The sequence below is a fragment of the Abramis brama genome, assembly GCF_963993115.1.
Source record: "Abramis brama genome assembly, chromosome: 6".
Classification (NCBI taxonomy): Eukaryota; Metazoa; Chordata; class Actinopteri; order Cypriniformes; family Leuciscidae; genus Abramis; species Abramis brama.
Genome location: NC_139968.1, coordinates 11,644,187 through 11,660,014, shown reverse-complemented (window position 1 = coordinate 11,660,014; position 15,828 = coordinate 11,644,187). Strand labels below are relative to the sequence as shown.

The 15,828-nt window shown below is 44.2% G+C and overlaps 1 protein-coding gene across 1 annotated transcript in view; it reads left to right on the top strand.

Moving 5' to 3' along the window:
• LOC311084359 (uncharacterized protein) overlaps positions 1 to 15,271 on the top strand; it is a 51,688-nt gene extending 36,417 nt beyond the window's left edge. The window contains exons 2-4 of the mRNA XM_084116349.1: positions 13,154 to 13,202; positions 13,525 to 13,914; positions 14,019 to 15,271. Coding sequence (XP_083972475.1) covers positions 13,791 to 13,914; positions 14,019 to 14,359 — 465 coding nt within the window. The 5' untranslated portion in view covers positions 13,154 to 13,202; positions 13,525 to 13,790 and the 3' untranslated portion in view covers positions 14,360 to 15,271. The remainder of the gene's footprint in view (positions 1 to 13,153; positions 13,203 to 13,524; positions 13,915 to 14,018) is intronic.
• Positions 15,272 to 15,828: the final 557 nt, after the last annotated feature.

Here is a 15,828-nt window from a genome sequence, read left to right as displayed (position 1 = left end):
AACTACTTTTCTCTTTTCATTTTGCTAATGACATATTAGGGATTAACATTAACTTGGTTTGAAAAGTCGGTCATATGGGCAAACGCAAAGCGAAACATCACTTTGAGACGAGCATGGAGAAAAATGGAAATATTGCTCCATCTGACAGATTTATCCAATGTTTCTACGGAGTCTGTCGAATCAGAGAAATCCTTAGCAACTCCTCTACCTTGCACTCCAGCTAAAAGCCCAGCACCAAAAAAAGGAAAGACTCTCCTGACTCTGACTTTAATAAGGTTATGGCCGCTATTCAGTCTCTCTCCGCAAAATGTGAAGTTATTTTCGAAAAGGTTACTTCTGTGGATACAACGGTGAGAAACACTGATCATGCCATGGCCTTTATGAATGAAACTGTTGAAAAACTACTTAAAGATACCGCTAACCACAACGGGAGAGTTGTTGCGCTGGAAAAGAAGACACTAGATCTGAAAGAGGAAAACAAACAACTCAAACTTCAACTGCTGAAGGCGAATAGCTATCGACGAAGATGGGGGCTGAGACTGCAGGGTATGAAGGAGGAAGATCAACAGGAAAACACTCGGGATCTGGTGATCAACATTCATGCAAGATCTCTCCGAAAATTGCTGGAAAGCTACCGGAGGTGGTGGATTCCGTGCACAGAATTGGAAAGAGGAAAGACGGTAACACTGCGAGAGGCATAATCATTCAATTCAACATGATTGAATGTTCAATTCATCGTGATATCGTATGGAGGGATGCAAGAGGCTCGAAATTTCTGGAGGATGCCAATCTCCGTCTAAAAGAAGATTTGTCACCTGATGTGTTGTGAATTCTGTCCCTTTAAATATTAAGTTGGTTGCGTGTGTGATATTTTAAGTTGCATTGTAAGCAAATAACGTAGTGCAGCGTTCTCAGCACATACGGACTCAGCGTAATTGGCTATTCACTAAGCTACTCCAGTTGAGCGATCATATCGCGTGCACGCATTCATGTGCAGTGTTTATGTGCAAGAGAAAGTTTATGACAAAAGACTACCTCAAGTACACTTATGTGTATATGGTCACTCTTGTGCAATAAACGACTAAACTATATCTGATGACTCCGACTCCCTGACCAGAGTTCTGCAGCGGTCAATAATATAATCCACCAGTTTTCAGTGGGGCAATCCCCAACATATGGTCCTTCGAGCCGGATCTATTGACTACTGCAGTGATGTCATTGGAAGAGCGATCAACCTCTCTCCCTCATGCTGAGAAGTCAGACAGACCCTCAAGGCATCGTCGCACACCCAAGCATCTGGAGGAGTATCTCCTTGATTACAGCCATCACCGACCTGCTCTTTCCTCCCCACCTACAGCAGAGGTGCCAGCGGAGCAGAGAGGAGCAGCAGCCGCAGTGGGCATAATTAGTCAATCACGACCAGCCTCCAGCCAGGGTGAGCATCCAGCCACAAGCTCCACAGACTTATTAAGTATGAGTTCACTGAGGGAATTAATGAAGTCTATCTCTGAGAAGGAAAGAGGTGAAGCTGCTGATATGGCTGCGCTTCAGAGCAAACTCAAGCAGTACGAAAAACGACAGCGTCGGCGTCAGGAGCTGATGAAACATATCACATCATTCCTGAGGGAAGAAGAAGAGGTGCAAAGTGTAAAGCCTGCCACACCACCGATGAGATCACCTCCAGAAAACTCACCTCATCCGACCCCTTCATCAAGTCATTCTTCCTATTCATCACAGTCACCTGACATTGAGTTACATACCAAAGGACAAGGACATGTGAGTGCCACACAAATAAATGTAAGCACACCTACTGCAGAGGCAGAGCACATTAACTCTGGTTTCGTACCAATACGGCCAGTCACTTCACTCCCTTTGTACTCACCAATTTCGTCTGGTACGTTACATGCCGCCATGCGCCAACACCAGTATGACACAGGAGCAGATAGTGTGCCACTACTACTTAATACACAGTTTTGCCCTTATGGCGATGCTGGAACTGCCTTTAAGCCTCGGGTGCAGCCACAGTTAGTAGCTCCCACACCAACCTACCAACATCCCAGTGTGCCTTACATCTATACAACAGTGGCACCTTCTCCTCGACAACCTGTCGCGGCTCCACCTGCACCCAGTTTTTCAGTTCCTCACTACACTACAATGCCTCCAGTAGCATCAGTGCCTCAAACCCTGCACAGTGCTTCAGTTCCTGCCATGAACATTCCTGCTCTCGCAGACACTTCTCTACAGCCATTGAGCCAGCCACTGAAGCGACCAGAATACTTGGTGCCTCACCGCCCTTTGCATGCTGTCCCCCAGCCAAAGATTCCTGATTTTGTGAATGACAACGAAAGGGAATTCGCTAAACTGAAGTTAGCTTTGGACAATCTTCTGGAACCTCATGCAGAGCTAGATAAAAAATACAAGTATCACATCTTGCTAGAACACCTTAAATTGCCTCAGGCACAAATGATCGGCCAGTCCTGCCGTCATCATCCCTACCCGTACTCTGCAGCTATGCAAGCTCTTCAGTTACAATATGGCCAACCCCATCAGCTGGCGCAGAGCGAAATAGCAGCAATCCTCACAGCACCAGAGGTAAAACCAAACGATGCACGCAGTTTCCAGAGTTTCGCTCTCCGTGTCCACCTCTTAGTGAGCATGCTGTTATCTTTGGAGGGACCTAGAGGGATGGAGTTGAACTGCTGCTCGCATGTGGATCGTTTGCTTAGTAAGCTGCCGAAGTACTTGCGAGATGGTTTCATAGAGTTTCTCCAGCTACAAGGGAAGCTCAACTCCCCCAGTATTAACCCGTACAACCTACAAGACTTCACAGGGTGGCTCGACATCAAAGCTCAGCAACAGAGATTGTCTAGTAGGTTAGTGCAACGCTACCAGTATGAAAGAGATCACAGCAGTTCAAAGGAGAAGAGTGCTGCTAAACCAAGAAGCCAAAGTACAGCCTTGTATCATGGTGCAGCACCCACTGAGGATAAAGTATCCCCCAGTCCTAAGGTGTCTTGGAAGAAGACCCCCCTCAAAGTCATCTGCCTTTTCTGTGGCAGTAAAGACCACTACATCACTCGATGCAGTAGTATTAAAGAACAGTCAGTGTCTGATCTTTGTAAGTGGATTTCAGAGGGGAAGCGCTGCTGGAAATGTGCCCGTTCCCATGCACATGAGACCTGTAATCTGAAGAAACCCTGCAGTGACTGTGGTGGTATTCACCTTCAAGTGCTTCATGGCGTGGCCCGAAGTCGTGCAACTGATACATCATCAGCTACCTCGGAGAGCCGCATCTACCTCTTGCCATCCATTGCATCTGGCAGAGTCCTTCTGAAAGTGGTGCCTGTGCTGCTGCACCACAAATCAAAGACAGTAGAGACTTATGCAATATTAGATGACGGAGCACAGCGCACCATGATCCTACCTACTGCTGTCCAGCAGCTCCAGCTTAAAGGTGAACCTGAGACTCTAGCACTTCGTACAGTCCGACCAGACACTACTCACCTCAATGGCTCAAAAGTCACCTTCGATATCTCTCCAAGAGGTAAACCAGAGAAACGCTATCAAGTGTTTGGAGCATTCACAGCTTCTGGCATTGATCTGGTGGAACAGTCATACCCAGTTCAGACTCTTCAGAGACGGTATGCACATCTAAGAGGAGTTCCACTACAGCCATTTCACAAGGTACGTCCACTGGTGCTCATAGGTTCAGATCAAGTTCACCTTATTACTGCTAAAGAGCCTATTCGTCAAGGCACCAAAGGGGGACCCGTGGCAGTTTGTACAGCTCTCGGCTGGGCACTCCAAGGAGCGGAAATGAGTACTACCGGCCGAGAACCAGTGCAGCAGTGTTTCTTCATCTCCACCGACCACCCAGATGATCTTCTCTACAGAAATGTGGAGCGGTTATGGCAACTGGATGTGCTGCCCTTTCGCAACGAGAAACTGGTTGTCCGGTCTAGGCAAGATAAAGAGGCTATGCAGTTGCTTGAGTCTCAAACTCAGCGAGTCAATGTCAAGGGAGTACAGCGTTACGCCACCCCTCTTCTGTGGAACCCAGGTGCTCCAGAACTTAAAGGCTCCATGCAATCCGTCCTTGCAAATCTGAGGAACACGGAAAGGAGACTCCAGAAGGACCCTGACAAGGCCTCAATCTATTCAGGAGAGATTGCCAAACTCATCGAGGCAGGTTACGTAGTCAAGCTCAACCAAATGGAAGCGACACAAACAGAGGCATGGTACCTGCCCCATCATCTCGTGAGTCATAACAATAAGCAACGACTGGTGTTCGACTGTTCTTTCAGATACCATGGTCGGTCCTTGAATGATCAGCTCCTCCCAGGTCCCACACTTGGACCATTGCTGTTAGGAGTACTCCTGAGATTCAGACAGCATCCTGTAGCAGTAAGCTCAGATATCAAGGGCATGTTCCATCAAGTCCGTCTATTGCCGAAGGACAGGCCCTTTCTCCGTTTCATTTGGAGAGATCTGCAGAGTGAAAACCTTCCAGATGTATACGAATTCGGCACGACAAGCAGTCCATGCTGTGCCATCTTTGCTCTGCAACACCATGCTTGCAATTCTGAATCCAAATATCCAGGGCTACAACACCTAGTCCACGAAAGCTTCTACGTGGATAACTGCCTGACAAGCTTCCCTACTGTCCCAGCAGCCAAGCAAACTGTGGATCAGTTACGCAGCATGTTAGCAGAAGGAGGGTTCGACCTAAGACAGTGGGCTAGCAGTCATCCAGCGGTGGTAGCTCATCTTCCGACGGAAGCCCAGTCATCAGCCACAGAGCAGTGGTTAGTGCAAAACCGTGTTGACCTTATGGAGCCCACATTAGGCCTCAGGTGGAATTGCGCAGCTGATACCCTCGGCTACCATTATCGGCTCATTGAGCATGCAGAACTGACTATGAGAGCTGCTTACCAGGTGTTGGCTTCCCAATATGATCCACTGGGGTTCATACTACCTTTTACCACCAGAGCAAAGGTGATCATCCAACAGTTGTGGGCTAAAAAGAGAGACTGGGATGACCCAGATCTACCACCAAACCTTCAGGCTGCCTGGACCGACTGGGAAAACGAGCTAAAACAACTCAGTGCAGTTTCCATTCCTCGCTGTTACATGCCAGCCTCTACAACTGCAGCAGAACAGCACAGTTCTCTTCATGTGTTCTGCGATGCCTCTGAAAGAGTGTACGGGGCAGTGGCATATTTGGCCATTCAAACCAGTGGTGACATTCATGTTTCCTTCATAATGGCCAGATCACGGGTTGCTCCTAAGAGGCAGCAGTCTATACCTCACCTGGAGCTTTGTGCTGCCTTAGCTGGAGCTCAGCTGGCCAAACTGGTGAGGAATGAGCTGACACTCTCCATCAGTCAGACAATTCTGTGGACAGACTCCATGACTGTGCTAGAGTGGATTCAGTCAGACTCCTGCCGGTACAAGGTGTTCGTTGGGACACGAGTCACCGAGATCCAAGAATTAACAGACCACAGCTCATGGAGGTATGTTAATACGCAGGATAACCCAGCTGATGACATTACGAGAGGCAAAACCCTCCAAAGTTTGGCCGAGCCCAGTCGATGGAGTCAAGGGCCTCCATTCTTGAAACAGAGCCCAGAGCACTGGCCTAAAAGACCTGAAGTTGCACAGTCAGAAGTAGTTTCCGAATTGAAAGGCCTAATCTGCTACTCCGTAATGGCAGTTGAAACAGAGTCCAACCTCCCCGATGTTACGCAATTCAAGACCTGGCGAGAGTTAGTGGGGGCAACTCTACGAGCCTGTCAAGGGGCGGCCGCATCGAACAGTGTAATAATGACTAACAGAGAGGCGGAAGCTGTCCTGCTGAGGGAATGTCAAGCTCAGAGCTTCCCGGAAGAGGTAGCTGCCCTTAGAGCACAGAAATTGATTCCTGTGCACAGTCGATTAGTTAACCTCGCTCCAGAGTGGGACCCCCTGACCAACATGATACGAGTTGGGGGGCGTCTAAGAAGGCTTGCAAACTCAGACCCAGAACAAATCCATCCCATTGTACTGGACCCAAGACACGCAGTAACAAAGCTCCTTATTCAAGAATTTGATGAGCGTCTGTTACATCCGGGAGCTGAGAGAGTCTACGCTGAGATACGGAGGCAGTACTGGATTCTCAGAGGACGTCAGGCTATCAAGCACCATCAACTCCATTGTCAGTCCTGTCAGCGCTGGTGAGCGCAGCCAAAGGTACCTCAAATGGCAGATTTGCCACCAGAACGCCTCCGTCTGCTCTGTCCACCCTTTTATTCAACGGGCGTTGACGGCTTTGGCCCATACCTGGTCAAAATAGGAAGGCGGAATGAAAAACGCTGGGGCCTGATTTTCAAATGTCTCACAACAAGGGCAGTTCACATCGAGCTTCTTAATTCGATGGATGTTGATGCCTTCCTCCTTGCACTCCGCCGGCTCATAGCCAGAAGAGGTCAACCCCGCGAGATCCGCTCGGATTGTGGCACCAACTTCCGCGGTGCAGAAAGAGAGCTACGGGAAGCCTTCTTAAGCATGGAGCCAGAACTCCAAATCCGTCTTGCAGACCACCAAATTGAGTTCAAGCTTAACCCGCCCAGTGCTCCACATTTTGGTGGAATATGGGAGCGCGAGGTCCGCTCTATAAAAAATGCTCTCCAGGTAGCCGTTGGTAACCAAGCAGTCACAGAGGATGTTCTGTCCACAATCCTAGTGGAAGTGGAGGGGATTCTCAATTCAAAACCTCTGGGATACGCCTCAACGGATGTCGCCGACATCGATCCAATTACTCCTAACCTTCTCCTTATGGGGCGGCGGGATGCATCTCTCCCTCAGGTGGCGTATGCTCCAGGAGACATGGGGCGGCGGAGGTGGCGTCACTGTCAAAACATGGCGGACCAATTCTGGATACAGTTTACCAGAAACTACTTGCCTACGCTTCAGACCAGGCAGAAGTGGCATAAAGCTTCAGAAAACCTGGAGGTCGACTCTGTTGTACTGATTGTGGATCCGCAACTCCCAAGAGCTCAGTGGCCCATAGGCAGAGTTCGGAAGACATTGCCCAGCAGTGATGGATGTGTGCGAACTGTCGAAGTTGTTATTGACGGTAAAGCTTACATTAGACCAGTTGCTCGCTTGATACAGTTGCCTGCTCTAGAAGGTAACCCCAAAGACATTTAGAGAATTCCCTTGATTACCCATTTGCTACTCAAATGTGGGGGCGGCTGTTGTGAATTCTGTCCCTTTAAATATTAAGTTGGTTGCGTGTGTGATATTTTAAGTTGCATTGTAAGCAAATAACGTAGTGCAGCGTTCTCAGCACATACCGACTCAGCGTAATTGGCTATTCACTAAGCTACTCCAGTTGAGCGATCATATCGCGTGCACGCATTCATGTGCAGTGTCTATGTGCAAGAGAAAGTTTATGACAAAAGACTACCTCAAGTACACTTATGTGTATATGGTCACTCTTGTGCAATAAACGACTAAACTATATCTGATGACTCCGACTCCCTGACCAGAGTTCTGCAGCGGTCAATAATATAATCCACCAGTTTTCAGTGGGGCAATCCCCAACATGATGAAAGAGCGGTTCGGGCCAAAGTTTGGCCTTTGGTTCAGAAAGCCAGAGAAGAAGGCAAAAGAGTGTCATTCATAGGTGCTTTTGCTTACATTGAAGGTAAAAGAGTTAATGTCGACGTTTAGTTAACAAAATAAACACTTTTTTTTTTCAGCCTCATGTCAACCAAGGCTGCTGCTGGTGGCAGCGGCTGGCGATGGTGGCGGCAGCTGACAATGGTAACAGTGACGGTGGCTGCTGCTGGTGGAAAACAATGCTGGACCTCTAGGATTGTTATGGCCATCACCAGTCCTGTCTGTTTCATGGATCACCTGCCCCTGTTTTTTGTTTTTCTTGTTCACACACACTCACACAAGCACACATTTTTGGTGTCTGTCATTGTTTAATAAAAAATATTTTATTTGAAAACCTTCATTTGTATCAGCCATGCTTAACTGATGTCTCAATAGCTGTAACAGAAGTTACAAGTGTTTTGTTAGTTAATTGCTTAAGTTACTTGGATTGAGTTACAGCTACCCTTACTCTTAGCCTACTCTGTACACTAACCCAGAGCCATAGAGAAAAATCTTCACTCTGCACTTACCTATAGACCCAAACATAAAAGCATAGGCTAAATTCGTTTTTAAACTGTTATAGTTTTGATAATATGTGTATGGCTTAATCTTAAAATTATATTCTTAGTCTTAACATGATCATGTTTCACGTTGTGGTCCAGGGGGTGGCCACTTTCATCAGAAGAAGTGAGCTAGCTTCTAAGCGAATTCTGAATGGACCGCCACGGCAGACCTCTTTGCGTGATCACGAAGGTAGGCTAATGGCTGAATCGGAATTTATAAGCAAAATCACGGGAATCAGTTGTGCTAAAACAAATATCATGAGACGTCCATCATCAGATGAATGATATGGAAAAGTTAAGTTAGAGCCGCTAAAGCCAGTGCTACTACCCATGCGAACATGAATACTAAGCTTTTCCCTCCAAAAATATAGCCTAAAACTTATCTAAGTAATATAGGCTACAGTATTTCGTTATCACCCTGCCTCTCCAAATGCAAAACTGATATTAACAAAATGCAATAATGCAATAACAGCTGAAAAAGTACTTGGATGTGTGTTTTATTTTATATGTACCGTTCAATAATGCAATCGCTGCTGTTTGTCCCATAGAAGAACATGACAGCCAGTGTGTGTTTTGGAACTATTGGGGCTTACATGAACCACGTGACAGCCATAGCGGCGACATCAAAGAGTGTCGCAACTCTTTCTCTCTATGGCTCTGACTACGGTTAAGCGCGATGTGACGTCACAATCAAGTTGAATTGTGGGATACAGAGCTGCTTGAAGTGTGCACCAGAGTAGACTCGCTCCCTCGGTCAAAATCGAGGGGTCGAGGAGGGTCTGTCGATAAACTTCCCTCGTCCACTTCACAAAGTAGAACTTCCTTCTCCCGAGGGGAAGTGCTTAGGGAAGTTCGCGAGTGCGTGTCTAAAAGTGAAGTGGAACGCAGCCCATGTCGGTTCTTTTGAATCACTCTGTAAACATCGACACACCGAAAAATATATCTTCCGCTGTATACTATTGCTTTATTTCAGTGTTGTTGAGCGTGTATTTGACATGGATGATACAATTAGATAATGGCGTACGTCATTTTTTTATTTTTATTTTTTTATTTTTTTTATTAATGCCAAAAATGAAAATGTAACAAGTACATAACAACAGGAGTAATAAAAAAAACAAGACATAGATCACGAAAAATACATAAACAAAATAAAGTGCCAGAGGGAAGGAAAAATAAATAAAAATAAATTATACAAGGTTAAACATTGAAAGCAATCTTTGACTTTTCAAATACTTTTTGTTTTTTATGCCCATCAAAGACAAAACATAGGAATTATAGTCTACTATAAAAATAGACAGTAACGGGATCTTACCCCAAAATTTGCATTTGTGAATAAAAAATTTACCAAGAATCATAAACAAATTAACAACATACTGAATATGAGAATTTGGATTATGATAAAGAAAAATAATACTAAAGGTGTTAATACATATTTTGGCATTTGTTTTTTCTGTTTTATATAACAGTTTCTCAGAAAGATAATCACTTAACAGGCTTGTTTGAGATGAGCAAAATCTGCGCAGAATCGATCACCGGTGATCAGCGCGAGATGCATGCCGGTTAGAAATGTGTCCGAGTGTGGTCCGCCTTGCTCTGATGTCATGCTGACGTATGTCAAAAATCTCTCGCGAGCGCAAGGCACACCTGTCGGATTCTGCAGTCGAGCGCAGTTGCTCTCCACCGACTGCGCTGATCAAAAGCATGATGGGAAACGACTTGCTGACGACACAGCTTAATGTTCATTGGTTTAAACAACCGTGATGTATTGTTCTCTTTTAAAATGTTTGATTTTAAAACTCTGATATCATGTTTTATGTATGTGTGAATGTTCCCAAACTATCTAACAGTGCGATCTCTATGGATTATGCAATGTATTTTTTTTATAAAAAAGAAAAGAAAAAAAAACACATGTCTGTATTAAAGAAAAAAAGACTGATAAACATGTATTTGGAATGGAATTAAATAAGTAGGCTACTTTGGGTGTCTTGTTCATTATATTTATTTTCATATAAAAGCAACAGAACTTAAATTACATCCAGTTTATTAGCAACACTGTGCACGAGCGTGAATCCCGCGAATCCCGCGATATCCATCGTTGATCTCGCAGGTGTCAGATCCACTGCGAGAAGGGAGAACTGTCCGGCTTGCCTGCGCTTTTTTCACTCCGCCTCTCACTGCAGCCGCCTACTCTCGCCTACATTTCAGGCGAGGCAAGGCGCATCTCAAACAAGCCTACTATCTTCATTTAAGTCAGTGGTTCTCAATTCCAGTCCTCGTGACCCACTGCTCTGCACATTTTGTATGTCTCCCTTATTTAACACACCTGAACCAGATCATCAGCTCATTAGGAGAGACTCCATGAACTGAACTGAGTGTGTCAGATAAGAGAGACATACAAAATGTGCAGAGCAGTGGGTCACGAGGACTGGAATTGAGAACCACTGATTTAAGTAGAGTGATCAGGGGGGAAAACAGGAAGGAAGTAAATTAGTTAAGTCGAGAGACACATTAGGCTTGTTTGAGATGAGCAAAATCTGCGCAGAACCGATCACCGGTGATCAGCGCGAGATGCATGCGATGCCGGTTAGAAATGTGTCCGAGTGCGGTCCGCCTTGCTCTGATGTCATGCTGACGTATGTCAAAAATCTCTCGCGACCGCAAGGCGCACGTGTCGGATTCTGCAGTCGAGCGCAGTTGCTCTCCACCGACTGCGCTGATCAAAAGCATGATGGGAAACGACTTGCTGACGACACAGCTTAATGTTCATTGGTTTAAACAACTGTGATGTATTGTTCTCTTTTAAAATGTTTTGATTTTAAAACTCTAATATCATGTTTTATGTATATATGTTATGTGTGAATATTCCCAAACTATCTGACAGTGCGATCTCTTTGGGTTATGCAATTTAATTTTTATAAAAAAATAAAATAAATAAAAACACATATGTCTGTAAAGAAAAAAAAATATTGATAAACATGTATTTGGAATGGAATTAAATAACAAGTAATTTGGGTGTCTTGTTCATTTTATTTATTTTCATATAAAAGCAACAGAACTTGAATTACATAGTTTATTAGCAACACTGTGCACGAGCGTGAATCCCGCGATATCCATCTTTGATCTCACAGGTGTCAGATCCACTGCGAGAAGAGAGAACTGTCCGGCTTTCCTGCACTTTTTTCACTCCTCCTCTCACTGCAGCCGCCTACTCTCGACTACATTTCAGGCGAGGCAAGGCGCATCTCAAACAAGCCTATTATCAGAACCCGGTGCTCCGCCCATCAAAGAAGAGGGTAGGTGGCGCTACATATTTAATATTCTGATTATTCCAAATAAAACAACGGTGAGGTGAAAAATTATGTTTGTAAACCAGTAACCATGATGGCGTACGTCATTTAATATAAAATAATTGTTGAATTCTTAACCGATTCTTAGAAACGAACCGTTTAAAAGAACCGGATCGCATAAATGAACCGGACTTTCCATCACACGCCCTTTCGTGACTCATACAGTAAACAACAGGACTACCCCGTGCAAATGACATAGGCAATATATAGTCCATTCTTGACAATAATATAAGTTGTTATTATTAATTTAATTCATTTAGCCTATAGCCACGGACAAGTTTCGGAGCTGACACATGACAATTTATTTTAAAAAACGCTCATCATGCAGTGTGGATTTAGATATTTAAGCAAACACATTTCAACAATCTCTTTATTCTATCACGGTATCTATCACTTTATATCACGGTAGTTTCGTAAAGTGTGTCAGATACTTTGTGGTGAGCTAATAGCATCCAAATTCAGGAAATAATATACCTTTCCAAAAAAACCTATCAGGCAGGCACAAGTTTTCAAAATTCCTACTACTGAATATAACACATTGGCTCCCTCTTCTGGTCGCACTAAGCAAAAAGGAAACAGTAGCCTTCATAAATGCAGAAATGATAAATTCATAAACAACTCCAATAATTGCTAAATCACAAAAGTAAACTGCTCTATCTCAGTATTTTCTCAGTTTTCTCAGTGTTTTCTCAGAGATCAGCAAAACATCTGTTTATTAACCATTGCAATTTTTTTGGAAATGCATTCTAGATCTATTAGTTGTTGTGAGATTAGAGTTTTTGACTATCGTTAATCAACACTCGGTGGTGTGATACGCGTATGTAGTGCATTTTTGTGTTTAAGCTAATGGACGTGGCATACAATTATTTATCTGTATCAGTGCATATATATTATAGTGATTGAACGATAGGACAGGCCTATATTAGTCCAATTATCACGCTAAATTATTTTTTAAGATTCAGAAAGAGATTATCTACATTTGGGGTTCATTGGTAACTTTAATGGCGCTCCGAGCTGTTAACAGAATGAGATAGATGTGTATTCCTTATTCCTTAGTTTACCATGTGATTTGTTGACACTTTTAAAATCTCTATTCGTTGTAAAGTATGCCTTTTATCATATGGTTAGGTTATTACTTCTGCACAACCAAATTAAGAATGATTTTAAAAGTTTGAAGTGCTTGAACTTTAATATGCTTTTATGCTAAATATATTGTTAAAATCTATATATTATTAGGCTATTATTATTATTATCTATATCAAAACTATGTCTGGTAGTTTTGCAGATTCACTGTTTGGGCATGTTGCCCTGTTTGTGAAGTTTAAAAATAATATCAGTGTCTTTGTGGCTTCTGGATTTATTTATTTATTTTTTTTTTTATTTTTTTTTTTTTTTTTTTTATGATGACCATGTTACTCAATTTATTAGAAAATCTCCTGCAGTTTGTATATGTCTGTATTGTTTGAAGGGTCATATTGGCCATATATTGGCCATTTCATATATAACATTTTAGGACCATGAACCATGTTCTCACATAATTGTCATATTCTGAGTTTGTTTGTTTGTTTTATGTTTATTTTTTTGTTTTTCTGTTTGATTCAGTTTCCTTGTCATTGCTTCTACTTCTGCTCTCCTCTGTTCCTCAGTTCAGGTGTGTATGGTTAAGTTACCTCGTTTAGTCTCTATATATTCACTTAGTATCTTAGTATTCTCTATATGGGTCATTCCTGGGATTTGGTAATATTTCAGTCCCCCAGACTTTTTAAAGTGACAAAATTAAATATTAAAAGCTTTCCACAATACTTTGGTATGCCCATTATAATGAATAAAAAACATTATTGCATTTAAATAATTGTTATCATAAATGTCACGGTTCTGTTAGTTTGGACTTTTTGTGTTTCATGACCTTCTGCCTGAGTTAGTCGTTTGTTGTCTTGGTCACTCATTATGCTTCTGCACATTCCTATATGCAGGCCTAAACACCACCGCTAAGGGGCAGTTGTCTGGGGAGGGACCTCGGGGGAGCTTTGAGGATTTTGTGGAGTGGGTGCTGGTGTCATGTGGATCACCAATCACTGTCGGACCCGTTAACGATGACACCAGCCCCACTCGCAACCCAGTGCACAACCATGACCACCCAGATGGCGAGGATCGACAGCAAGAGCCCAACGCAGACGTGAGAGACTTCACCGCGACGTTTGAGCCTGCACCCACAGGTGCAACCGAACTGAACATCGCCATGGAGCCTGAGCAACGTGTGTCTGACCTGGAGTGCGAGCCGGCTGCACCATCCATCGGCGAGGGAGTTCTCGTGGAATTCAAGGGCATGGAAGTGAGCCCCGCCCACCCTCCCGCCACTGAGAGTGAGTTTTTGGTTCCAACACGGGAAAACTTTAATTATTTTGGAGAATTTTACTTGTTTGCCCCATTATCATCTGAATCTGTCTGTCATGTCCCAAATTCTCAGCCTCCTCTCAGTGGTGTGGTTTCATCGCTGGACTGCTGGGAGTCATCCCTGACTCCCACGCCTGCGCTCCTTCCACCCTCGATGTCTGCAGTGACCATCGGACTTTCGGCCTTGCCGGGCTCCCTCGTTACGTCGGCTCCACCTGGGTCGGACTTCGCACCACCTTTGCCACGGCCGATCACTGCCCTCCGGCCCTCCACTCCTTCAGCTGCGGATTGCTCCACCCTCCCTCAGGCTCCACCTCCGCCCTCGGTCGCTCCTGCTCAACCTCAGCCCTCCGGATCCCTGCTTCCCTCTCGGGGGGTGTTGGAGAAATCCCTTTGTCTCATGTAAAAGTCTGAATGCAGTAATGCCAAGCAGAAAATAGGTCACAGGTATAAGAGAATGGAAAAGTACCCGAAAACCTGTTGGAGGGATGCAGGTGTTGGGAAGCACTGGAGGAAAAACATGTTATATAAGATGTTTTGAGATGTTCCTCCAAAAGAAGAAGGTCTAGAGGGGGATGTTTTTAATGGTGACAAGGACACAAGGAGAGACAAAAAAGAAGAGATGGATATGAGGATGCCCATTGGGCACCTAGCGATAAGAAAAAGGTATAAAGGTATAAGACATGAAGACTGGCAATGGTAACTTTAAATGTCCAGCTTGCATCTCACTTTGTTGTTTGTTCATTAAAGTTAATTCTTCTGAGACCTGGAACTTCGACTCTGAGAGCTTCCTTTGAGATCTGAACCAAAGACTTTGAATTTGCCACAACAGGGGTCGTCGCTGCGGCTCCGTCAAGGTCTCCTAGGTCATTGGTGTCCTGTCACTCCATCGACTCTCTAGCTACGCGGTGGGCTCCACCTCCTAAGTCGTCATCGCATTCTGTTGTCACCATGATACCATCCGGCTGTCTTCCCCCATGGCTCCTTCCTCCAGCTACACCGCCATGAAGCGCAGTCCTGGTTGTGCACTGGGGTATCATCTACCTGCCCCTGCTCAAGGCCATCCCATGGATGGGGGTGTTCTGTCACGGTTCTGTTAGTTTGGACTTTTTGTGTTTCACCACCTTCTGCCTGAGTTAATCGTTTGTTGTCTTGGTCACTCATTATGTTCAGCTGTGCACTCATTATCTACCTCGATATCACGTGTACTTAAGTTCAGTTCTGTTTGTGTTCATTGTCAGGTATTGTCTATGTTACGTGTGTGAACAGCTCTCTTTCTGGTTTGGATTTATGCCTGTGATATAATTAAAGAGACTTTCCGCTTCATCATCGTGTCGATCATCTACACAGCATATGTGACAATAAAATAATGTCTTATTTCTATTGTAAACTAAGCATTTTGTCAGGTCCCTGGGGTACTTCACTGCTTCACAACTATTCTCCACCTATAATAATTTAGACTCCACCCATATGTGACATTTACCAGAAATTAAATCATTCAGGTCTTTTTAACAGTGTTGCATAAGATGGTAAGTAGTATCATACTTTTTATTAATATTTTTGAGGCCTGTTATAGTCAAGGGAGGGTACTGTCAAGCTTAACAACTCAACCCCATCACATACAAATTCAAAATGTTACTTTAATCCATAGGTATATACAATGTATGTAATCCCCCAAAAAAACCCAGGCAGTCTAAACCAGGGGTGCCCAATCCTTCTCCTGCCGATCAACTGTCCTGCACAGTTCATCTCCAACCATAATCAAACACACCTGAAGCAACCAATTAAGGTCTTCAGGATCACTTGAAAATTAAAGGCAGGTGTGTTTGATTAAGGTTGGAGATGAACTGTGCAGGACAGTCAATTGGCAAGAGCAGGATTGG